This window comes from Strongylocentrotus purpuratus, unplaced genomic scaffold, assembly GCF_000002235.5.
Source record: "Strongylocentrotus purpuratus isolate Spur 01 unplaced genomic scaffold, Spur_5.0 spur5_scaffold_10, whole genome shotgun sequence".
Lineage (NCBI taxonomy): Eukaryota > Metazoa > Echinodermata > Echinoidea > Camarodonta > Strongylocentrotidae > Strongylocentrotus > Strongylocentrotus purpuratus.
In genome coordinates, this window is record NW_022145595.1 from 19,134,731 (window position 1) to 19,161,527 (window position 26,797).

Here is a 26,797-nt window from a genome sequence, read left to right on the forward strand (position 1 = left end):
TTTAATAATTTTTTTTGGTCGGGGGGGGGGGGGCACGTCCTTGTTTTTCAGTACATTTTGGGTGAATTTAAGGGCTGATTTTAACATTTTTTGGCCGGGGGGCACGTGCCCCCTGTGCCCCCCCCCCTGGATCCGCCACTGAAGGTTTACTATAATTATGTTCATGATGTAGAATTAAAGTACATGTATGCTTTCCTTTCAAATTGTTGGACATAAGCCAAACTAGACAATCGCAATTCTTTATAAGAGGGGCCCTGGGTAATATAGTAATACATGTATGTAGTAGGGCAATTGAGTTTTAATTGTAGCCTTGGAACTGTAGAGGGCGATGTTTTTTTTATGATCTCCACGTGTATGTCCGTGGTAAGCAGTATATACACTGCCATATGAAGCCTACTAGTGTACATATCTGTCACCTTCAAATTCCTTTTAAATGTCACTTATCGAACTTCTTTCCAGTAATGTATTTAAGTTGAGTGATGTAAGCAAACCATGTTACACAATAGATATTTGTGGGAAACCCACAGGCCCGAATTCACAAAGCAAGGTTTGAGCTCAGACCAAGGTTTGAGCTCAAACCTCCTTTTGTTTCGCCAAACCTCCTTTTGTTATTTACAAACAGGTTGTAAATAACAAAAGGAGGTTTGGCGAAACAAAAGGAGGTTTGAGCTCAAACCTTGCTTTGTGAATTCGGGCCACAGAGTGCATGATTGCGATCGAGGTGGATGATAATTGGCGAGAATGTAAACCGGATTTCGAGAGATATCGGCTTGGCAGACACTATGAACATGACAGACAAAGAAGGCGGACAAAATATACAGTTCCTCAGGTAGACAAAGGAACATCCCTTCTCTGCTATTATGTAAAAATGTGTAGAACAGGTGAATATGCATATGACACCTGTTTTACACAATAGCAGTGAAGGAATGTTCCTTTGTCTACCTGAGGAACTGTGTGTGTGTGTAATTGGGTTTTTACAGACGTGTATCAATCAGATATGATTATTTACGTCTGGGGACCGACCTTTAACGTCACCATCCGAAAGACGTGACTCAGTTTCGAACCTGCGTCCTCGGCTGAATCAGTTTGTAACTTCCACTGTTAGCTGAGGAACTGTATATTTTATCCGCTCTCTTTGTCTGTCATGTTCATAGTGAGAGTGCTACTCCGGGAGATGCAGGTTACGTTGCTATCAAAGTACTTTTAAAAATAATTCAATATTTTTATCTGCAAAAAAGACTGGAAAATGTTTAATTGACTTCTTCGTTAACATAATAGTTATAATAAGCATGGTGTGTGATACATACAATAAGTTACTTGTTATACATTATAAAGATTGGCAAAATCTTTCTGTGATCTCTGACAACTACTGTTTAATTTGAATAACTTTTATTAATCAGGGTCAGGGAGACTACATGTTGAATGTGTTTAAAGTGCAGGTGTTTTCCAGCCCATAGGCATGGGCGTGGTACCTGGACCCCGCCCCCCCCCGCTACTCCACCCACTGGGCCCTATAATATAACCTGGACCCACATTTCTCCCCATTCTTACTCTTAGACCATAATTATTATTGTATCTCTTATTAGTTTTGCCGATATCCCAAGAATATAAAAGAGCTATATAGACATGCAGGGAGCGAGAGAGAGAGAGAGAGAGAGAGAGAGAGAAGGGATGGGAGAGAGGGAGAGAGAGAGAGAGAGAGAGAGAGAGAGAAAGAAGGGGTGGGAGAGAAAGATTGCCAGGTAAAATAAATGAGAAGAGATCGAGGAATACGGAGAGAAAAGGGAAAAGAGTGAGTAAGAGAGAGAGAGAGAGAGAGAGAGAGTGTGTGTGGGAGAGAGAGATCGAGATCGAGAAAGGAATATCTGCGAGTAAGTCTCTTTCTTCCACCCCTGTCCCTCTCTTTCACTCACCCACCTTCTCCTTCTCTTCTATCTCTTCCTTTCTTCAAAGTTCAAACGAGGGACAGAAATCAATGGATGGCCAAACCATGCACGCAGTTGCTATTCAACGTATTGGCTCTCATGTATGTCCACTCGGGCGAGTCAAACTAAATAGAGACAGTACCCTGCACTATTCCCCCATTCAATGCGAAAAGAGAGAATACATGTACATGTGTATACATTTCAAATGGTAGCATACCGCAGACAACCGCCGCGGAGAAACAGCCGAACTGCCAATCGTGAAGCAACATACACAGCTAATGCTATGGCGATGCCTCGATGGATATCCGTTTTTACTATAGCAATCGTCTGTTTGAGTGGTGCTGCCCCAGCCACAAGTGGTAAGTTATTGCATGGTATTTATGACACCTTATGTATAGCGATTATTATGGTATATTAGAGAATGATAAAGGTCATTATTACCAGGGACAGTGGTATTCCTTTGACCCTTGTCAAACCTGGAATGTGTGTATAAATTCCGTTGGCTGAAGAAGAAGAGAGAGAGAGAGAGAGAGAGAGAGGGGATCGATATGTGTAGGTCCATGGTGAGAGAGAGAGAGGGAGAGAGAGGTACATAGATCGTGGTGAGAGACAGATAGAAAGAGAGACCGAGAGAGAGAGAGAGAGAGAGAGAGAGTGCGAGAGAAATGCTACCAGTTTTCGTAATGCATTTAATATGTACCCCAAATACAATGTACGTCTTTTTGTAGTGCCTCGATGCAGATGCGAATTATTTCATCCACGAATAATTCAATTCGTATTTTGGATATATAACGTGGCTAGCATTTAGCAATAATGCCAGTCATACCAGAGATGTGAGTTTATATCCCTGGTCGTATAATGTAGGCTATGCCAGGTGATGCGATGCGCACTCTGAATGAATTACGGTATTGTCGATCGTTGCTCGATATACGAGGTTAAATATTACATTACAATCAGGTGACAAAGAAGTCTATATATGCACGTTATGTTTTGTGGTAGGAACTTTACTTCTGATCAATGGGTGTATCAAAAGTTGAGAATGTTTTGCCATCATTAGACTGGTCAAGGTAATCCCATCTGATCTGATCAGGGATTGAGCACTGGTCAGAGCTTTTTTGTCCAGGTCAACTCCATAATGTATGGGTCAAAGTGTCATATGGAACTCTTCCTGAGAATCGGCTGGGACAATCTTTCTTCTCGGATTTCGATCTAATTCATTTGGGGAAAATGAAAATAGTAGTGATGGATCTACATTTAAGGTTGAGCACGATCGTATAGACTTTCAAGAAATCAGCATAACAAATGACGGAGTTTCATATGTCCTTGTGCAAGTTGTGCGTCCCTTATTGAAAAATTTGCGGCTTTGCGGACATAACATTAGTTTATCCGAACATGACTTTTATCATACTTTTCCGCTTTCGTCTAGAGAAGTTTGCTATCAAGGTTCGATTCCCCTTTAAATTCGATTTGTCCCCCCCGACCCCAGTAAAAAAAAATTTACGCTACGCCTCTAAGCCCTAAAGCAAATACCATCCGCTACTCGGGATGACATCAGGTTTGAGTCTTCATCAGCTCGAGATTGCCTAATATGAACCCGCTATTTGAATTATCCCGATCGCAAATTATCCAGCTAATTTGCGTCTTTATCAGTCCGCAGTACGTCGCAATTAGTGGGATATTTGGTCGAGATAATCATCCCAAGATATCTTGGGCTAGTTTGCAAAATATCACGATATTTGGTAAACAGTTTCCCGCTATTATTTTGTCCGGTGCCTTTCATCAGCCCGAAGACTCGCACTATGCGCGAACGCTGAGCATAATGTCTCGAGCTTATTTCTCGAGCTCGAGGTCGAGTCTCGAGCTGATGAGGACGCGATTTGTAACTTCGGGCTTATTTCCCAAATCAGAAATAGCGGGCTTTTTGGTAATCTCGAGCTGATGAGGACATGCCTACCTCAGGGTATCGGCCATGCCACGACAGGAGGTCAACAAGTCACAAATTAGGTCCCATACCGGGAAAGTTTCTGAAATGAAATGAAAACGGAGGGCGAGGGAATGAAAAACAGCTATATAGGCAATGGTGGAGGGGTGAGAGGGACTATGGTTCTAGGAATGTCGGATGCCAACCACATCGCACGAATCGCGACAACTGGAATTGAAAACCACAATTTGAGCAAGGATATCCCTGTCCTTAGTATGTAACCATGGATGTAACCAAGGAAGAGCATTGAAATTGGAATTTAAACATTTTCCGTTTGAACATTAAAAAAAAAAGAGCTATGTTATGTTGGATTAAATTGTACGAATAAGAAGAAGAAGAAGTAATAGTAGGAGAAGAAGAAGTAGATGAAGAAGAAGCAGGGGAAATAGAAAAAGATGAACAAGAATTAGAAGAAGAAGAAGAAGACATGGAAGGAGAGGAAGAAAAATGAAAATCATTAATCGTTATAAAAGTTCCAGTAATCTTTGACCTTTCCATATGAAATTTCCAGTAATATTTATCTCTGTACATGCATATTATATAAATCTTAAAAATGAAAATGAAACCGACCGCGTAATACCCGTCGGTTATTGGGAGAGTCACTCCGGTGGGGGGGGGGGGGGGGGGGGGGGGGGGGGCATTATGCAAGTAGTAAGCATACATTTCGGAGGGGAGATGTCGAAAATCCATTCGATTGTAGGCCCATAGTGTTTACGATGTGCGGGGTGAAAGGGATGACGTATACATTGTTGACACATAAATATAATGTCTTCAAGATTAACATTCTGATTTTGTATTTCTCTTTTCTCCGCTATCTCTAATACATGACGGTCATATATAGTTGAAGTCGAGAATGACTCCTTGGTCGAGTTGGAAAACCCGGACTCAGATGCATGGGACAAGCCATTGAGTAACAGTGACGGCTTCGGTCACGGCAGAGATGTGCTCCGTCTTCATTCGCCACACTACGACGTCGCCTTGGTTCTCTTCCTCTTCGATGATATCGGCAAGAAGGAGAAGCTTCGAGTTTGGATGAAAACTGATATCTGCATTGGGGTAGGGTCCACGTCCACTTCACTGCATCATGCTTTCTCTTTGATTATCTATCTTTCTCTCTCTGTGTCTTTGTATCTCCCCCCCCCCCTTCCCTCTCTCTCTAGCTCTAGCTCTCGTGCACTCTCTCCCTGTCGCTTTCTCTCCCCGCATCTTTATTTCTCTTGCTCTCTCTCTCTCTCTCTCTATGTTTGTAAGAGATTAAGAAGAAGAGGTCGAAGAAGAAGAAGAAGAAGAGAAGAAGAAGAAGAAGAAGAAGAAAGAAGAAGAAGAAGAAGAAGAAGAAGATAAAGAAGAAGAAGCTCGAAGAAGAAGAAGCTAGGAGCAATTGTACTTTCAAAACTGCTTCCATTTTAATTCTAAAGCTGTCATTTATTTATGTAGTTCATTGATTATTGTCCTTTCTCTCACTGTAAAGCTAAGTTTCAGCAAATTGTTTCATATTTTACATAAGAAGTTTAATATTTTGCAAAGATTTCTCAAAGAAAATGGTACAAGTAAACGTTGAGGCTATTAACATAGACATTACCCCCTTCCCCATCCCCTTCCTTCCAGAAAGTGAGTACGTCGTAACAATTTGTTTGAGTGCATTAAATTAAAGGACTGAACAAAAAAGAAAGAGTGAAATATGGAGGGGCCGAATGTGCAAGATATGCGCCCCAAAGGGTAGTTAATTTTTTGATACTCTTTGAAAAATAGGGGGAACGAGCTCTTTATGTCAATCCCAGTAGCAGAATTCGTAGTCCAAAAAAGGGCAACGTTAGCAAAATAATTTACATAATTTTGATAAATTTGCAGTACCTGCACAAATTTGGATTACCTGTATGAATTTGCATTAACAAAAAAGCTATTTATATAATAGTTCAATTTATATAATAAATAATAATAATAATAATATACCTCACTTATATAGCGCATATCACAATATGTCTCTATACGCTGTAAGAGAGAGTAAGAAGAAAAGGTGGATAGAGTAACATAAGAAGAGTGAGATATGCTCAACATACATGTTCTTCCTCTCGTTAACATTGGAAATTATTTTTGAAAAGAAATGTTTTGTCTTAAAGTTGTCAACAGTATCACAGTTTTTTAAAGATTTTGCGGTATGTGACGGTCAGGTCTTTCCCTCCCATCATTTTGCTCATCAGCAAATCGCTTTTTATGTCGGAGCATTATGGGTCGAATTTGCCTTGTTCTGAAATTCTGAACGTAGTCCCTTTTCAACAGCTTCGCTCCAAATCTATCACTTTTTCTCTCTCGCTTATTTCAGTGTAAAATGGTCCCAGTTGCCAATTTGACGGTGAAGACACAGGAGAAGAAACGATCGGCCATAATCGATACCGCCTGGGCGACTCACATCATTGTGACGTCAGGAGATGTACCCTATCCAGCTATAAACAACACCTATTGCGAGTAAGTCTACTCTGTTACCGTGGAAACCGATTTATTTCCCTACGCTTTTTGTTTAAAATTGTTGTCATAGGCTATCCGGCTATAAACAACACCCATTGCGAGTAAGTCACTAACTTTACTCTGTTACCATGGAAACCGATAAATGTTTTCCTTACGCTTTTTGTTTAAATTTGTTGTCATAGGCTATCCGGCTGTAAACAACACCTATTGCGAGTAAGTCACTAAGTTCACCCTGTTACCATGGAAACCGATTTATTTTCCCAGGACTTTTTTGTTTGAAATTATTGTCATAGGCAAGGTAGTGTTTGTATGAGTTTGATAAAGAATTATAGGCCTGTCTAATATCAATCGAAGGAAATTGTGGTCATATGCCTTGGTCAACTGGCAGAAGCGGATCTAGAGGGGGGGGGGGGGGGGGGGGGTTGGGGGGTTGCAACCCCCCTCCCAAAAAAAAAATCCGGGGACCATTTTTTTAAATCTTATCTTTTTTTTTAAACTTGTAATTTTATTTTTTCTATTTCTATGTATTTATTTCATTATTATTATTATTATTATTATTATTATTATTATTATTATTATTATTATTATTATTATTCTTTTTTTTGGGGGAGGGGGGGGGGTTGGGCGAACAAATGTCACAGAGTCCCTTGCCCCCCCCCCCCATCAGCCAGGCGCGGATCTACGGGGGGGGGGTTAGGGGTTTTAAACCCCCCTTGGGCGGCCCAAAAAACAAACAAACAAAAAAAAGGGAAAAAAAAGAAGAAAAAAAACAAGAAAAAAAAGAAAGAAAAAGGAACGCACGCTGGAGAGAAACCCTTTCAAGTGCAAATATTGTGAGAAGATATTCAACTCATCTGGTAACTTAACTAAACACATGATAACTCTGGATATAACTGTGTATTTAACTGTTACTTGATTTAAAAAGACGTTATCATGCACTGCTTTTTATGGTCTCCATTGTGTTAATAGATGCCAGGAAAACATCACTTACGGGGTTCAAATAAACACCCACAAAAAAAATCGGCACGCCGCTTCGCGGCTCGTGGACGATGCTCCGCATCGTCATTATTGGTCAACCCCCCCCCCCCCCCCTTAGCAAAAAGCTAGATCCGCCCCTGACTGGAATTACGAAAGACAGAAAATACTGCCTATCTGAACGTAAAGAAAACACATTAAGAGTAATTATACTCTATTGCCGCCATAGTTTGGCTTACTTCAAATGCATGTGTCAAAGTGGTTGTTACAGGCAGAGTAGGGTTGAAACGATGGAAAAGGCAAGACCGAATAACTTCCTTCATACGCGACGTTAGGGGCTGATCAATGTTTTTGTGAAAAGGGGGAGGGGAAACCCTCCGAAAATTCAGACTTAATACCTTAGTTATAGTTACAGTTATATTTATAGTTATAGTTATATTAATTATATTTATAGTTGTAGCTATAGTTATAGTTATATTTATAGTTATAGTTTAAAGGTACTATGTCCCTTTTGCAGCCAACCTCAAATGCTGTAGAACTTTGCAGGAATTATGAATATGTCATGTATGTCCTATCTGTGAAATTTAAACGTTAGCAGTGTCCTCATATTCAAATTATGCAAGAAAACCCATTTACTTGCTAGACTTCACTGTCAGACACTATTGAGTGACTGACTGGCTTTTTTTCTTCTTTGGTAATAACATACATGAAAAGAGTTGTAAAGGGTACATGAGCATTTGTCTACATCAATAACCCACTTCTTGTGATGGCCAAGATTAAACTGATTGAATCTTTGCGCAGCATAAAACGTATGACCATTCGGTACAATTGTCTGAAAATCAAGACTATTACTTTTGGGCTCTCAGTGGCGGATCCAGGGGGGGGGGGCACAGGGGGCACGTGCCCCCCCCCCCCCCCCCCCGGCCAAAAAAAAAAAAGAAAAGGAGAAAAAGGAGGGGGAAAGAAAAAGGAGAGGAAAAAGAAAAAAAGGGAAGAGAGAAAGAAGAAGAAAAGAGGGAGAAAAGAAATGGGGAGAGGAGAAAAAGGAGGGGAAAGGGAAAGAGAGAGGAGAGAAAAGGCGGAAAAAGAAGAAAGGCGGAAAAAGAAGAAAGGCGGAAAGACGGAGGAGAGAAAAGGGGAAAAGGGAGAATAATGAGAAGGAAAAAGAAAGAAAGGGGGGGGGGTGATATTATGAGAATGTGTTTTTTTTACCGGGAAAGGGGCGGGGGCATGCAATTTTAAGTCGAACATGACTAATACCAAAGATTTTATCTCCTTTATAACTTCTAACTTCTAACTTAGTCTTGAATTAATTTTCCGAATATACCTATTCTAAGTGCTCTTTCAGCATGCAGATTGTCCCCGCCATTAATCCTGCCACAGTTGCTGGTTTCATTGTCATATTATTTTCTGTCATCCCTGTGGCCGCGAAGTTTCTATCCGTTTCGCAAGCACTTTTTTTTCCATCGCCTACATGTAATGCTTATTGCTTCCAGTTTGCAAAAGATCCCATGCAGTGGCGGATCTGTGGGGGGGGGGGGGATGGGGGAGGGGTTAGGGGGTTTAACCTCCCCCCCCCCCCCTTGGGCTGCCAAATGAAAATGTGATGTGAATAGAAAAACGCTATCATGTGTCCAGACCCACACAGTATCCGTATCGTCATCGGGTCAAACCTCCATTAAACTGTTACTCGATTTAAAAAGACGTTATCGTGCACTGCTTTTTATGGTCTCCACAGTAGATGCCAGGAAAACATCACTTACGGGGGTTCAAAATAGCAACAACAAAAATCGCCTCGCCGTTACGCGGCTCGGACTTTGAGGCTCGTGGACGATGCTCCGCATCGTCATTGGGTCGAACCCCCCTCAAACTGTTACTTGATCTAAAAAGACGTTATCATGAAATGCTGTTTATGGTCTCCATTGTGTTAGTAGATGCCAGGAAAACATCACTTACGGGGGTTCAAAATAGCAACAACAACAAAAAAAATGGCCTCACCGCTTCGCGGCTCGTGGACGGTGCTCCGTGCCGTCATTGGGTCAACCCCCCCCCCCACCCTTAGCAAAAAGCCAGATCCCATCATCCGCCCCTGGATCCCTACTCTTTGATGGGGTAGGAAAGAGCAATTTTACGTCATATTACTCCAGGAAGTGCCTGAAAATGCACCTAACGTGTTCCGAAAATTGCAAATGATTCCTTCCTACAAAATCTACGTTCAGTAAAGTTAATTCGTCATGGTTAATAACAAGCAGATACGTTGAGGTTAAATATGCTTTTTTGTTACTATTATTGGCAAAATTTAATGTGAAAAACATGGGATCCTGTTTGGTGGATATGATATTGTTTCCTGATAGTTATAGGCAATTGACCTTGTACACCTCCTCCCCTCAACCAGCCCAAAACAGTTAATCATCGCCTCCAATTTTAAATGCATGTATACTATACAGTACCAACCGAGCACACTTAAATACCAGCAATTTTATCAAACAATGATTTGAAAAGCTCAGATCAGGAACCATATTCATTATCTCTGGCATAACCAGGCTTGTTGAACGGATGGTGGGGGGTCGGGGGTGGGGGGGGGGGGGGGGTAGTACACAAAATCACTCGAATCAACTACACCTTATGTCGATTAAGCTTGAAATGAAAGTGAAACGATTCGGAAGTTAGCATCAGGTTAATTGATCCGGTGTGTTGTTTTGAATACATTTATTTTAAGTCACATGAATTGCGGGGAGGATCGACGTACGGGTGATAATATAACAATAGAACATTAATCACGATTAATGATACATTAGTAATCAAGCTATCAAAGATTGCAAATCATATTTAGGTCAATTGTAATACGTTGTATTATTATATTATCATTAATAATGGAGCAAAGTTGTGGAAAAATTTGCCCATAAATATAAGAGAAGAAAAAACAAGATCATCATTTCGTCAAAATCTCAGAATTAAACTCCTAAGCAGAGATGAATCATGAGGATCAAATAATATATTAAGTCAAAATAAATATCAATATGAATTGGCATACAGTGTTAGAAACTTGGAGAACCAATCCCGACTAGCACTCGTGCTAACTTTTGGATCTCCCTTTAACAACATTTGGAGTTTTTAAGTTTAACATATCCTTTATTTGAATCACTTATACGCTATTGGAACTCTGTTAATTTCAATTCCAGCCGCAAATCTCTACGTATTATTAAGTTATAGCTAATTCACAGGTTTTGATATGACATGGTATATGATTAATTTAATTTGTACACATAGTTCAACTATGGATATTTTCTTTTTCTTTGTAACTCATGTACATGGATATTTTTGTTATTTTGTTACCCACTTGAAACTTTTGTAGCATTGTGTTATGTTGTTATTTTGTTGTTCATAAATTCAAATTCAAATTCAAATTCAATAATCATGTTCAGATTATATGATATTGCATGGTATACATCAGTAGGCAATGATCAGGCTGTCGATGTATAGCTACCAACTGTGACTTCACAATCATTGACTTGTTTGTTTTTGATAGTGTCTTTTTAAAATGATGGTATTGTAAATATGATTTCCGTATTAACAAACACGATGCAACTTCATTCGTATTACGGAAGAAACAATTTGATAAATTTGTATCGAGAAGAAGAAGTCTTTGGTTGGAGAAATATAATAGTATTATTCTTCCGCCTTACAACGAAAAACTAGGCTATGAATATATAGTTCGCAATCGGGGAAGGGGCTTCAGTGACCTAATGTGATCTTCTGAACCGGTCCAGAGGTAAGCTTCTTGGCACGGTTGTGTTTTCACACTCATGTTGGACCGGTCTTATTAACACAACTTTGGCTAAGACCGGTCGGGGTGAGTGTAAACGAGGTTATACCCGAAGTGGTCTTCTGGATCGGTCTAGAGTTACGCTTCTTAGCACGGTTATGTCTTCACATTTATGTTAGACCGGTCTTATTAATACAACTTGGCTAAGACCGGTCGGGGTGAGTGTGAATGAGGTTATACCCGAAGTGGTCTTCTGGATCGGTCTATAGAGTTACGCTTCTTGGCACATGTGTTTTCACACTTGTCACACCGCTCTTATTAAGACCGATTTTGCTAAGACCGGTGTAACAGGGCGAGTGTGAATGATGTCATACCCGAAGTGGGCTTCTCGACCGGTCTAGAGATACATTTCTTGGCATTGTTCTGTCTCCACACTCACGTTAGATCGGTCATATTAAGACTAGTTAGACCACTCTAGCTAAAAAGACCGCTCTAACGAGTGAGTGTGAATACGGACTCATGTAAAACCTTTCTCAAATTATTTTTCATCTTTGTCCATGGTCAGGTTATATTATCTATTCGGGCAATACGGCGAATACAATTTGACCGTACCTTCCAAGCAACAGAACGGCACGAACGGGACTAAGTGCGGACTGGTAACAGTGAAAGAACCAACTTACGCTGATACAGGTAACTACACTGAAAAGAAAACTTATTTCATTACTTAAAGTTGAAATGACGCAATTTCCTAAATCGATTGGTGTTATTGTATTATGATAAGGATTTACGAAAAAGTTGAAGTGAATTGTTTACATGTTATAATTTGAATGCGATGTACAATGTATTTTCGTTGGAAATTTCATGTATGTTTATTTTGTAAATGTAAATGAACCATTTAAGTTTTTGGTAGAAAGTAAATTTATTGATCATTTTTAACTGTCGGAAAAAAGAAGTAGCCATATATGTTTGTTGAAGTATTCTTAAAAGATGATCCGTATAAGTAAGTTCAACTTCATGAGCGAAACTAATACCCTCAATGAATAGCAGTATTTTATAAAAACGTCAGGCCTATACCGTGTGAGTCAAAAAAAGTTTACACTCAGAAAATTGTCATATTTTTAAAAAGTCAGATATGAACGAAAGTTTATAATACATGTTTTGAAAGAGTGTTATGTCCCGAATCGTTTGGTATCATTTTTGTGTGGTATGTGTTCACGCTTGGATGAACAGGAGGCATAAGATTAACTGTTCTTAGATAATTTTTAAAATAATTGTAATTTTCTAGGTGTAAAATTTTTGTTGACTCACACTGTATAAGTCGATATTTCTGTCATAGTAGTGGCACTAAATTTGTTTAAGCATTCGATTCTGCAGGCGCGAAGCATGGACAGCGATATAGCATGGTAACAACGCAAAAAGGGGCACTCCTATGGGGGGAGGCACCAGTCTTACTGGGCGGATTAATGTGGATTAGCAATGTCAAGGAACATGGAATATTTGTATCATAGTCTCTCTCTCTCTCTCTGCCATATCGATTGACTTTGGCGATCATGCTGTTCCACAACCCTCGTCTCCTCGCCTTCTCTATTAGCACCAATCCCAGTTCTTTCACTCTTATCTCTTCTAACAATTTCTGCTGACTGTCCATCCAAAGTATCCTTCTTCTTCCCCTACTCCTCCTTCCCCCAATTTTCCCTTTTAACGCAAGATTCTCTAGGCCTCCTTTACGTGTAATGTGACCCATGAACCTCAACAGCCTAATCAACATATCACGTATCATTTTTGCACTCTAGCTCTTCTAAGAACTTCCTCATTACTAACTTTGTCAGTCCCAGGGATTTTCACCATTCTTATTAAAAACCATATTTCGCAACTTTCCAAACTCTTTTTAGTGTCAGAGGCTAAATTCCATGTTAAAGGTAAAGACTAGTTATGGTCATGCGATTGCATTGTGAAAGAAACGTGGAATCGATCAGAAAAGGTTGATCATCTAGCATCTAGCATCTGCAAGGTTCTGGAATCATCAAAATGATAAGAAATTTGGCCCATTCTTCGTAAAGTTACAAGCACTATACACAGAAAGATGTATATGGTACTATCCGATATCTATCACAGACCATGAGAAAAACAAATTTACCAAATATATGAATTAGTAGGCGGTTTCCCGGCAAATTTTGTATCATCATGTATTAGTCAAAACATATTCTTTCACATGATTGGTAATGAGAGCTTCCATTTCATTTTTTGAAATTGGGGCGTTTCCAATACTGGTCTTTACCTTTAAGTAAGGGTAGATGTAACAATTTTGTACTCTTATTCTGGTCCTCATACCCATTGTGCGATTTGTCAGAATGTTGCCTAACTTTGAAAAAGCAGAAATAGCGAGAGTATCATAGTAGTGGCACTAAATTAATTTGTTTGATCCTGCAGGCGCCACGCGAGGGCAGCGGCATAGCATCTGGCCAGGCAACAAGGGGGCGCTCATTGGAGGGGGAGGGGGAAGGCACCAGTCTTACTGGGCGGATTAATGTGGATTAGCAATATCAAGGAACATGAAATATTTGTATCATTGTAGTGGCACTAAATTGGTTTGATCTGTTGATTCTGCAGGCGCCACGCAAGGGCAGCGGCCCAGCATGGGGTCAGGCAACAAGAGGGTACTCATTAGGGGGGGGGGGGGGGGCACCGGTCTTACGAAGTGGATTAAATGTGGATTAGCAATATCAAGGCAATATAATATTTGTGGGAAGGGTTTTATTTTACACCCTCCTTTCCGTTTTCTTTCCTCTTCCATTTTTCTTAGGCATTTGATGGTGGCGGGGGGGGGGGGGGATGCGCCCCACTACGCCACTAGCTCAAGGGTTATTCTCGCTTCAAAACATAAATTCTATTTGAATGGATCAGGAAGCCTGAGCTGTCTGAGCCACCCATTCATGAATTGAGCTGTAATAGTTCTTAGCTTCACTGCTTGAGCGCACTTTATTTTTGTTTGTATCCTTTGTAATGGCATTAAGTGTGAAACTTGACACAAACATAGATATACAGTAATTCTCAATAAAAGGTGATCTGATGTAGAATGAATCCAAAATAATGCCTATAAGCAGTTTGAAGAAGGTTATGAAAAAAGAGGAGGAGAAAGAGAAGAAGAAGAACAAGAAGGAAGAACAAAAAGAGGAAAATTCACTAGTACAAGTAGATAAGAGAAAAAAGTTACCCCCCAAAAAATTAGTTGAATATTTTATGTCAAGACGTATTTTTGTGAAACGATGTACTGTATTAAACATTCACTGGCAGTGCGCTTTGCAGAAAACAACGTATCATTGTGCAGTTTTAGAAATACATATAGTATAATGCTTGAACTTTGGGCAAGCTAATGTAAACGTCAGATTGAACACACACACACTACATTCAATACACACTTCCCCCTTTTTCAGGCGTTCTTAATGACGGGTTAAATGTATACATGAAATTTAACGAATTGTTCAAAAAAAAAGTTTAAAGAATTTTAAGAGATGATGAAAAAGGAGGTGGAGAAAGAGAAGAAGAAGAAGAAGAAAAAGAGGAAGAAGAGGAAGAAGAGGAAGAAGAAGAAGGAAAACAAGAGGAGGAAGAAGAACAAGAAGAAGAAGAAGGCAACGTTGAAGTAGAAGGAATTGAAGATCGAAGAAGACATAGAAGGAAAAGAATGGAATAAAAAGAAAAAAAGAAGAAGAAGAAGAAGGGGGAAGGAAGGGCTTGTCTGGGAGATGAACCCGAGACCTCTCATCTTCCCCCTTTTCAGGCGTTCTTGATGACGTGTCAAATATAAACATGACATTTCACGAATTGCTCAAAACAAAGCATCATTGATACTGGACAGATTAAATTGAACTCCTACTTTGCGTGACAATATGCTTCCTAAAACGAAAACCCCTCTACCAAATTTGTCAATCTTGGTATGAGATTTCATGCGAAAGTATTCTCCTTCCGCTGGTATCAGTGAATGTCACCCCACATCGTTTGAAATATGCTATTGCTAGGCCGTTGTTGCTGTTATTGCTGTTGTTGTTGTTTGTTTGTTGTTGTTGTTGTTTGTTTGTTTTGTTTGTTTGTTTGTTTGTTTGTTTGTTTGTTGTTGTTGTTTTTGTTTTTTTGTTTTTTGGGGGGGGGGGGGGGGGTAAGGCACCCTGTATAAAATAGATATAAAATGGCTCTGTATCAACCTCAACGATCTTATCTTGTTTAATTTCTTTATAATTCCTTACAGGTACCTTAGTCTTTTACGGATCAGTATTCTTCGCGTTTTTCGTTGCTGCCATTTGGGTGTAAGTATTTTTTATTAAATGCTCTTCTTTAAAGGGGAAGTGAAGCCTGATATTAAGTTGGATTTTAATATAAGCAGAAAATTATGAGTTCCTATGAAGGGGGGTGGGGGGGGGGGCCGGTAGTGAACATTTTTTTTTGGGGGGGGGGGCCCTTGAAAAATCGCGCACCCCCCCCCCCCTATGAGCGCCAGTGGGGAGGGGGAGGGGGGGGGGCATCTAAAAAAAAAGGTAAAGTTAACGTGTTTTTAAGTGTTTTTTTCCCAGGGGGTGGGCGGCAACCCGCCCACCCCCCCCCCCGATCCGCCACTGAATGCACTAGTAATGTTCTGTACATGGTTAAAAAGAAATAGAATACAACATTCATATAAAATGCGATTGTTGTAAAATTGTAATATGTTATTCATTCAAAGAGGCACACTTTCTTGTTTTCCTTTAATACTTTGTATGTGTAATACATTCTAATACTCTTGTAATAGGAGCTTGGTATACCATTTTTCCAGGACTGTATATTTTGCAGGCGTGTTATGTGACATCATGTTTTTATGCAAACACGAATGAAGTGTGTGTTGTAAAGTCAACATTTTACGTCAATAAAAAAACGTTGTTCTGTTGGAGGTCGCATAACATGCTAGGAAGAAAGGCTCTGTTGAACATTTTGAATTAAATTACTTCAATGAAAACATTAAAGGAACTAATCCCTGTTTTAGTCATCGTGAAAAGGGTAGTTTTGGGTGGAAGGGCAGAAGGACGCCCTAAGTTTGTAAGGGGCTGTAGGTGTCGCAATTGTTTCTTTTTGCTTTGCCGTCGTGGTGGTTTTGATTTACAATTAACAACGAAATTATTCATACTCTTTAAATTTGATGTTCTTTTTACCTTACTCAAGAGTGAATGATGGCTTAGTTGAATCAGTGCCTTTGGTGAAAACTTTTAGATGTCAGCTTTCTCTCTGTTTCTCTGTCTCTCCCTGTATTTGTCACTCCTTATATTTCCCTCCCTTTTCTCTTTCCTCTCCCCTCTCTCCCCTCTCTTCTCTCTCCTCCCTCTTCTCCCCTTCTCTTTCTTTCTCTCTCTCTATCTCCTCTCTCTCCCCCTCTCTCTTTTTCTCTGTGTCTATCTCTCTCTCTAAGTGCCATATTGATTGACTTCGTCGAGCATGCTTTTCCACAACCCTCGATTCCTAGCCTTCTCTATTAGCATCACTCCCAGTTCTTCACTCCTATCTCTTCCAACAATTTCTGCAGACTATCCATCCCAAGTATTCTCAAAGAAAGATTCTCTATGCCTTCTTTACGTGTAAAGTGACCCATGAACTTCAATTGCCTAATCAACATCTCATTCTCACGTATCATTTTCTTTGCACTCCAGCTCGTCTAAGAACTTCCTCATTAGGGCAATTCCACGGTAACGGAAGGACACTCAGACAAGATTTTTGAACTTCAGGTTCATACTAAAAGAAATGTTTTATTAGTATGTATTAAACTATGGGGAACAAAATGTGTTTCAGTCAAGTGGAAAGCTTCATCAACTTCACAAAGTTTGGATAAACACTAATTAACTGGAAAAACCATGTCCATTTTTATGTCCTTCCGTTACCGAGATAATTAATATGCACATTCTTAAACTACTTAACTATAATGACAATTTTTTGGGGGAGAATTAAAGGCACTTATATAGGTATTATATCTGTACTGTTTCACATCTTATACTAATAAAACAGTTCTTTTAGAATGAACCTGAAGTTCAAAAATCTTGTCTGAGTGTCCTTCCGTTACCGTGGAATTGCCCATTACTAACTTTGTCAGTCCAAGGGATTTTCATCATTCTTCTTAAAAAACACATTTTGCAACTTTCCAAACGCTTTTTAGAATCAGAGGCTTAAGTTAAAGTTTCACTACCATACATAAGTACTGGGTAGATGTATACCTTACTTTTATTCTCTATTCATGTGCACTATCTCCTCCTGGACCCTTTAATCCTCATTCTTTCGCTCCCTTTCTCCCTCCCTCTTTCAGTTAAATATTATTTTTTAAGCTCTATAATCATAATTCATATCACATTTTCTCTCGAAGTCATTGTATTAAAAGATGCACCGAAAAGAGCCTACCAATCAATCATAACGGAAGTATACTATCGGTGAGTATAGTTATGATTTGCTCTCTTGTATTATGATTTATGTCGTTATTACCAGTGGCAAATCCAGGATTTTCGAGCGGGAAAGGGGGGGGGGGGGTAGGGGGAATGGAGAGGACAAGTTCGATGATTTAATAACAAGTACAACAAAACAAAAAGGTCATCAGGTTTTTTATATGCCCTTTTTGGTTACAAAATGTTCTGACAAGCATGCAAGCAGACCGAGGTAGGGGGAGGGCACGGCACCTGTGCCCCACGAATCCTCCACTGATTACGTTGGAAAATACATAATCATAAAGCTTTTGTCGTCCATGTTAAAATATAAAACATGAAGCAACAATCAGGTGTAGACTTCGACTACAATGGTAGAGTGAAAATCGGTATATTAATATTAAACTTAACACTTTAAGTGCTTTCGTCCGTCAACTGGTAAAGTGCTATATACGAAATCGTGATTATCAATACAACTCAATTCCAGCGGCATCCGATGAAATATCATAATTTTATACAAATAATATAACATATCAAATACATATATTTTTTATCGATCTTTCTTCTATCTTTCTTCCTAAACATCATCTGCATCGTCTAGAACGGTTCTCAGGATGACCAAACACCCCTGACCTTCCCGGCTAGTGACAAGCCTAAGAGCTCCCTTCGACTCAGATCGGTCGACACTTTTAGAGGGTAAGTCCTCCTATAATCGAAAATGTGGAGATGCCATGGTGTAGTGGTTTATTCACTTGACTCTCAATCCAAGAGTTTAGGGTTCGAATCTCAGCCCAGCACCAATGCCCTTTATCAAGTCATTTAGAGAGGCAGCGCTCCTAGAAACGAAAATGTGGAGATGTTGTGGTGTAGTGGTTCATTCACTTGACTCTCAACCCAAGGGTTTGAGGTTCGAATCGCAGCCCGGCACTAACGTCCTTTAGCAAGACATTAATCCACATTATTTTGCCACACTCCACCCAGGTGTAAATGGGTATTAAAATGGGCGTTAGAGCCCATCTGTACTAGTGTACAGGAGGGATTAGACCACCCTGTAAAGTCACTGGACAGGTGGTTATCTCATCAAATCAGCTCTCAATTAACATAAGAAAAGGAGGATCATGGGGACCAATGGTCACCGATTATGCAGTTTTTGTTATATAGAGGGCGCAAGTAGTTATAGGTAGTGCAGTGGGGCTTTAAAGGAGGATATAAAGAAACAGCACTTTATAGGTTATACGATATTCTTCGACTCATATTTCTTTGTTTTTTTTTGTCTTGGATGGATTTGATTTAGGCTTGCTATTACTCATCTTGTACTCGGTACAAGTGGTGACGGTCATTTTTGGTACTCAAACCATGCAAGATGGTATGGTAAGTACGTTCTACGACGCAAAATCATATCAAATCAATTCAAAATTTATTGAAATAGAATCCAAAATTTGGATAATCTTCAATAATACAAGTACTTTACAAAAGAATTAAAAAAGGTTAGAATCAAAATAATTACAAATTTATGTGAATTTTAGTACAGAAGTAATACATGTACAGCTACAAAGGAGGAATCAAATACAACATTTAGGGTAAGCATCATTGTACTAGTAATAGAAAAATAACCAGTCAAAATATGTTAAGTTGAATAGTCGATTCATGAAATTTCAAACCATCGTTGAAACTACCTATTGTATTACCTCCATAACTCTGTTCGGATTGCATAATACCCCTTTCTAATGGTCGCACATCTTAACACTTGATGCACAACCCTAATGAAATTGCCAGAGATTGATTTTTCGAAAGTCTTTGTTGTCTCATTTTTATTAATAGGAACTACATTGTATAGCTCTGTGGGACTTTAATGATGCATGTTTCCTTGTATTACAGGTATTACTGTTGCAGATTTCATGTTCCCGTGGTAAGTAAAAATACTCTAATATTTCATCGTAAGTACATTTTACCATTGGTAAATTATATGTTGTTAGGGGTGTTTTGTTAGTTTGCTTGTTCTTTATTATAAGTATTAATATTATTCATATATTCATTACTTTTATTATTAATATCAATATTATTATTACAATGATTAGTAGTAGTAGTATTAGTAACATCAACAGTTGTAATAGTAGTAGTAGTTGTTGTACTAGTAGTAGTTGTAGTAGTAAAGTAGAAGTAGCAGCAGCAGCAGTAGTAGTAGTAGTAGTAGTTAAGTAGTTAAGTAGTTAAGTAGTAGTTGTAATAGTGGTAGTAGTAGAATAAGTAGTTGTAGTAGTAATAGTAGTAGTTGTAGTAGTTAAAGTATATGTAATAGTAGTAGTAGCCTACTTGTAGTAGTTGTAGTAAATGTAAAGTAGTAGTTGTTGTAATAGTGGTAGTAGTACTTTAGTAGTAGTAGTAATAGTATTTTTGCCATTGACCAATCTTGTCAATTATTATAAAAATCATTATCTTGAACCATTTCTCTGCGATCCATGCTCATATTCTCATCCTCAGTCCCATGTGCTTTCTTTCAGGTTTGTGTTTATCATGGGTACCTCTATCCATCTATCGTTCAACATCCTTCTCTCCAAAGGGCTGAGTTATTGCGCTATCTTCAAGAAAATAGTATTCCGTAGCATTTCTTTATTCATCATGGGCGTCTGTATTCAATGTGAGAATTGCCAATTTGATTAATTATTATATGTTTGCTTGTTTTGTAGTAGTATCCGTTGTAAACAAAAAAATACTACAAGTTGATTTTTTTTTTAAGTCTATGGCTCTCTGCAATCGTTTTGCAGTAAAGTTTTTCGATAATTTTGTGATCAAATATGGGAATGTTAATCAGAAATAGAGAATAACAGACCAATTCTCTCTTCTTTTACAATCAATTTCAATGTTTCTTTTTTACAATGTCTTTTTATTTTTGCACTTCCAGCTCACAATGATTTGCGTAACCTTCGCATCCCTGGTGTGCTACAGCGGTTTGGCATCACATATTTCATTGTTGCGTCATCCTACCTCCTCTCCCGACGTCTGCAGGCCCGCAGGGCCGAGAAAACGGTAAATGGCGAGATTTCCTGATCTACAGGTTTTTCCGTGTGGTTTCACTTCATAGGTGTATGATTCCCAGGTCGAAAATCCCATAGAAACCATTAGAGAAAACCAGTACAGATTTTTAATGGTTTCTACTGGTCAATTCTCTACTGGTTTCAATATGGAAAGTGGCGCTATTTCCATTAAAAACCAGTAGAAAAAAATCGTACTGGAACCAGCAGAAGACCAGTAGAAGACCAGTAGAACAACCTAACGGAACCATTAGGAGACCAGTAGGAATCCCAACTGGAACCATTAGGAGACCAGTAGGAAACAAGTAGAAATCCCCACTGGAACCAGTAGAAGACCAGTAGGAATCGATACAAAAACCATTAGGAGACCAGTAGAAAAGAAGTGCTGGAACCATTAGACCAGTAAAAAAGAAGTCCTGGAACCATTAGGAGACCAGTAGGAATCCGTACAGAAACCATTAGGGGACCAGTAGAAGACCAGTAGAAAACCCTAATGGAACCATTAGGAGACCAGTAGGAATCCCAACTGGGACCATTAGGAGACCAGTAGGAATCCGTACAGAAACCATTAGGGGACCAGTAGAAGACCAGTAGAAAACCCTAATGGAACCATAGCATTGGTTACATTACATGGTTGACATTGTTTTGATCAGTTGAAATTATACTACCTCAATGCACTTCCAACACAGTACTCTTCACAAAATCTGCCAGCCCTTGTTTGTTTTTTGTTTTTACTTTGAAAGAGCATGCTGGTCTGCAAAGAAGACACGAAAATGACAAGAGCTGGCATGCAGTTCGCTTCCAACACAATTAACCATTTTCTTGAGGTTCAGCCACTTCTCTCGCAAACATCTGTTAACAAAAGACATCACAATCCTGTTGGTTCATCTTTATCATATTTAACACTTAACAGTGTATCCTTTTATTATCTGTCAGAATATCATTCATCATAAAGTGATTACAATTACATGAACGTTTAACAGCTTAAATAAAAAAGGATTTTTTTTAATTTTTTTTTTACACATTTTAACAACAAAAGAAGACACAAAAAAAACTGTTAAATTGTCTAATTATTGTCTAAAAGTTATGGCCAGTTTTAACAGAGAGAAATCAATCTTGAAAATTTGGAGTAGATGTTTAAAAGAGTAGGTTTGGCAATTTACAAGTTTTCTTACGGTAAGTATCATGAGTAGAAACAATGAGCATGCATTTTTGATGAGAAATTTCTTTTGTAATTTTCCACCATAGAGAATAAGTTCATTTGCACAAATTTAAGTACTTTATTCATGCATTTCAATTTGGAGAATAATTCACAAATGATAACTCAAAGCATGATTTTTACCTGTAGATTGTCAAAGTATATGTAAAGGATTGATATAAAGTTGCAGCAATTGGAAATGAAATATTGTGTACTACATAATATAAGCCTACTACATTCACAAGCAAAAGAAAATCATTCATGGCCTTATTATTTTGACAAGTGATGTGATATTATGGTAACTAAAGAGTGTGCTGTTCATCAATAAATGTAACTTGATAGTACAGTGTATTATGACAAATTTCAATTTCCTCCTGACATTTGATAAACAAATGAAATATGGTCCATATTTTAAAAGGTTTGAATTTAGAAATGAAATAGATTTCATAATTACGAAAAATAAATAGGGTGCGTAATTCTGGAATCGAAAAAGGGGCGTTAATACCGATATTAAAATAGGGTTAATATTTCCGCAAATGAAATGGTATTATTTTGAATATAAAATAGGATTCATTATATTGACGGTTCGTAATTCCAAAAAGGATAAAGGGTTCTATTTGCATTTTCAGAATAATAAACTTTTGGAAGTATATTGAGCCCTATTTAATTTTCAGAATTATGAACCATATTCCATTTTTGGAATTATGAATCCTAGTTCATTTTCAGAATTAAGAACCCTACTTCATTTGTAGAATTATGAATCCTTGAACATATAAAATTATGAACCCTCAGAAAACGACATAACAGTTCAAAGATTTCCCATTCATATGAATACATGTAGGCCATTTTCGTATTGTAATTATCAAATTTAATGAATAGGTCCTTGTTAAGTGCCTCATTACCAATTATTAAATTCACCTTTTACCAATAAATGTATTTAAATAGTCAGAATGCAAATTGAATACATTATGTGTTGCCCTACCTAACAACACATGTTTGCATTTCGCATTCTGACTATCGAAATACAATTATTCTTAACAGGTGAACGAAATAATTTGTTCCGCGGCACTTTGATTTGGTTTTATAACGAAAATTGCCTCATCACATTATGTTACATAGGGCTTACCCTTTACACTTTTTAAAGAGAAATCCAACCTTAACAGACAACTATACTTTTAAAAAATACCACATTAAATCTGACACAAAATAAGGTGGTTATGGATTGTTAAAAGCTGTGATCACTAAACCTATGGGCATTTTAAATTGGCTGAATCGGTAATGTACGTCACTATGATGAGCTGCAGGACTACTTTCCCATTTATTTCAAGACACAATTGTTTTAATTTTTTGGCGGTTCACGTGCCATACCTTAACAAGTCTTAAGTGCTTAAGATTGGAATAGATTTGTATTGCATTTACCTCACTCAATTTTTCTCTATTACCAATTTATATAATTTGCCACAGGTTTTAGGAATTGACATTTCGATACGAAGGGGGTGGGGGTGAGCACGAGACTGATCTACTACATAAGCATTATAAAACAGGTCTACTTCATAAATAGTAATAACAAATATACGCAAATACCAAGATCTTTTACCCAAAGGGTAAAAATGTAGGCCTACATGTATGTTTGTAAACCCTGTAATTCATCAAAATGGCAAGTGACATATGGGCATTTCAGTTCTACAGCTAAGCTATTCAGGTTCGTGGCTATAACTCACTCCCCCCCCCCTCTCTCTCTCCCTCTCTCTGTATCTCTATAATGAAGGGGAAAGTAACCTCTGTGTGTGTAGACCTCATTTTGGAAATATTCCTCTTCAGCTGGGACTCATGGTTTAGATTTTGGGTGGAATCTCCTGTATAATTCAAGTGCTGCTTGATCCAGGGTACATGCACGCAAAGAATTCTAATGCATCAATGGAGCAAAAAGAAAGGAAAACAAGTTGAGAAAAACGTTTATACATTTTAAAACTAGAACGTAAACAATGAATTAAATAATAAATTCTGTCTGAAAAGTACTAAATAAAATAATCTCTCATTGCTTACAAACATAATATAAACATGCCTTTGCATTTTAAAAGTTTGTTGGCAATGCAAACATGATTCAGGATTTGTTTGTAAATAATTATCAATACAATTCTAGTTTGGTGATAAAAGAAGAATCAAAGCTCCATTGCTGAGGAGGGAAAAGAACACTGTTCGAAACTCACAAAATATGGTCGGTTATTGCAACATACCTGCAAGTTTTAGTGATCTGAAATTAATTGAATTATATATATATGAAACTCATTTTATTCGAATGAAATGAATAATTCTTGATGTCTAATTAATCAGTGTCATGATCATGGAAGAATGAAAAATATATGTACAGGAATAATACAAGTACATCTGCCCAATTACCGATAAAGGCTTCAACTGTGTCATGAGGCTGCTACGCTGCTGAATGCTGATCCAGAAGGTTGAGAGAAAGTAGCATGTTCTGCATGGTCTCACGTCAATATACTGTTGCCACAATGTGTTTGAATCCACTGTTTGGCGAAAGATGTCAACAGATGCCTACAATTAATAAGAAAATAAATAAAGTTAAAGGCACACTGCCATACTTGTAGCTACTTGCTCCCTCTATATAGAAAACTTCCCCAATCGGTGCCTGTTGGTCCCCCATGATCCTCTTTTTCTTATGTTAAATGAGAGCTGAGTTAATGAGATAGCCACCTGTCACAGTGACCTCGATGGCTCTCTGTGTGGTCTAATCCCTTCTGGCCCAGTAGTGGTGATGGTCTTTAAAACAAATTGAACGGTTGACGCACGTGCAACACACATGCATGTAGGCCTACTTTAATCTTCTTACTTCGTACAGCCTGTGGGTAAAGAATTTTGTTTACCATTTACGGTTCTAGCCGTTTATTTCCAGATAAGGGCTTCTGTATATATTGTGCGAACACACCATAAATAGATTAAAGCCCCCTCCCCCGCTTGTCTCGAAATTAGGGTGCGTTGAGAACGGAGTACCGCCTTAACACACCCTTTCGGGATAAGCACGGGGGGGGGGGGGGGGGGGGGTGAGTTATAGCCACGAACCTGAATAGCTGAATGTAAGGTGCGTTGACTAGTGCGTTGGGTGCGAAAGGGTGCGTTGACTAGTGTTTTAAATCAGTAGTTTAAAACAGAATTTAAGGAATATAAATCTTAAGTCGTTTAAATTGAAATAAATGTAATCAAAATTTAAAAAAGACGAGAAAATTATATAAAATTAAAACTACTGTAGTCTTGCAGATCAGGCGTTTATGCTTCTAATGCAGCACTTTATTTATTTAAAAAAAGAATAAAGCACTCAATTCTCAAAATTGGCATGGTTTACAGCAGAGTTAAAGTGACTCGATAACATTGCCTCAGATTCTGAAACAAAATCCTGGATTAAGCTCATGCTGCAATCATAATTATAGGCCTAAACCTTTAGGTCAGTAAAAAATCCCATGACGTTTAATACAAGCCAATCGCCCGTCTGATTATCAAGATTATGATTGGAATTCGAAATTTCAAAAAACCATTTTCCCCAACGGTTTTATAACACTACAGTCTATTGGGAAAAATGAGTATGGTAAAACCGGTCACTCAAAAGTCAAAGATTTTTACTTTTTGAGGCACTTCATCATTCATGATCATTTTGAAGCGAAATTTTTCAGGGCTTCAATATTACACCATATCACTGACACTGCATGATACGTAGGGCCATGCATCTCAGATTTAACATTGTTAAACGATGCCTTTAAAGCCATGTGTAGGTGAATGCACAAACTTTGCTTTGAATGATGATTCCATCAAGATCTAACATGAAAATAGATAGATGGGACAATACAATACATTTCTCATCTTGGCGGCAGGCGTTGAAAGCACTCCTACTTCTACTAGTTCACAATCATACATAACTACGTTTCAAAACAGAAAACAGTTACTGCACATATTGCAAATAAATTAGGTAAATCTAAAACTTACCCATATTGAAGAATAGCAGGGGAAAACAAAGTAATAAAAGGATTTGTCTCTGCTCTGGCTCCTGTAGCTGTTGATAGGAATGGCTGTCTTGCTGTCTTGTGTGTGTCTCATACGGCATGCATGGCAGCTGGCTGGTTGTACGCACACACTGCATGCCTTGACACACAGTACAGTGCTATATAGTGTAGCACAGAGGGATGCCATGCTGTATGTACCCGTTCAAAAAAGGCGGGAGTCGCATTTGCATTTGGGGGTTTTGGGGCTTGTAGTCTTGATCAATATTGCAGACCTTATAGGGCATGTCAAGATGTTGCACAATCTGTAAAATAAAACTATTAATATAATGACTAATGCAATTTGAGAGTTTTTCACCCCTAGCTGTTTTGGGCTTAAATAAAAAAAAAAAAGTTAGATTGATCAAGAGGCGGTGCTAGAATGATCATATACTGGTTTCTAATATTAATTTTGTTTCAACTGGTTTCAGAACCACTGAGCTCGATATATCTGCTGGTTTGTAAAGGTTTCTAATGGTTTGACTTAGGATTTTTTCACTCATGTTCAAACCATTAGATCTTAATGGTTTCTATTGGTTTCTACTGGTCTTCAAAACCATTAGGCTCTACTGGTTTGTTAACGTTTCTAATGGTTTGACTTCGGATTTTTACACCCATGTTCAAACCATTAGATCTTCCTGGTTTCTATTGGTTTCTACGGGTCTTCAAAACCATTAGGCTCTACTGGTTTGTTAAGGTTTCTAATGGTTTGACTTAGGATTTTTACACCCATGTTCAAACCATTAGATCTTCCTGGTTTCTATTGGTTTCTACGGGTCTTCAAAACCATTAGGCTCTACTGGTTTGTAAAGGTTTCTAATGGTTTGACTTAGGATTTTTACACCCATGTTCAAACCATTAGATCTTCCTGGTTTCTATTGGTTTCTACGGGTCTTCAAAACCATTAGGCTCTACTGGTTTGTAAAGGTTTCTAATAGTTTGACTTAGGATTTTTTCACTCATGTTCAAACCATTAGATC

General features: G+C 38.4%; 1 protein-coding gene and 1 long non-coding RNA gene across 3 annotated transcripts in view; one reads left to right on the plus strand and one right to left on the minus strand.

Annotated features, from left to right (window-relative positions):
• Positions 1–1,961: 1,961 nt before the first annotated feature.
• Positions 1,962–26,797, plus strand: part of LOC590342 (heparan-alpha-glucosaminide N-acetyltransferase) — a 30,125-nt gene continuing 5,289 nt past the window's right edge. The window contains exons 1-11 of one of the 2 annotated variants that reach the window (XM_011676529.2): positions 1,962–2,284; positions 4,748–4,962; positions 6,230–6,372; positions 11,679–11,803; positions 15,360–15,417; positions 17,487–17,550; positions 18,140–18,234; positions 18,833–18,909; positions 19,417–19,447; positions 20,040–20,176; positions 20,441–20,565. In XM_011676529.2, coding sequence (XP_011674831.2) covers positions 2,089–2,284; positions 4,748–4,962; positions 6,230–6,372; positions 11,679–11,803; positions 15,360–15,417; positions 17,487–17,550; positions 18,140–18,234; positions 18,833–18,909; positions 19,417–19,447; positions 20,040–20,176; positions 20,441–20,565 — 1,266 coding nt within the window. In that variant the 5' untranslated portion in view covers positions 1,962–2,088. Of the gene's footprint in view, positions 2,285–4,747; positions 4,963–6,229; positions 6,373–6,499; positions 6,586–11,678; positions 11,804–15,359; positions 15,418–17,486; positions 17,551–18,139; positions 18,235–18,832; positions 18,910–19,416; positions 19,448–20,039; positions 20,177–20,440; positions 20,566–26,797 lie in introns of those variants that run through there. The other variant, XM_030979693.1, reaches the window with a different exon arrangement.
• Positions 21,454–25,938, minus strand: LOC115921708. Its single transcript, XR_004063059.1, has 3 exons — positions 25,765–25,938; positions 24,169–24,324; positions 21,454–23,674 (listed from the first exon to the last, which is right to left on the minus strand). It is a non-coding gene; the product is annotated as an uncharacterized LOC115921708 (long non-coding RNA).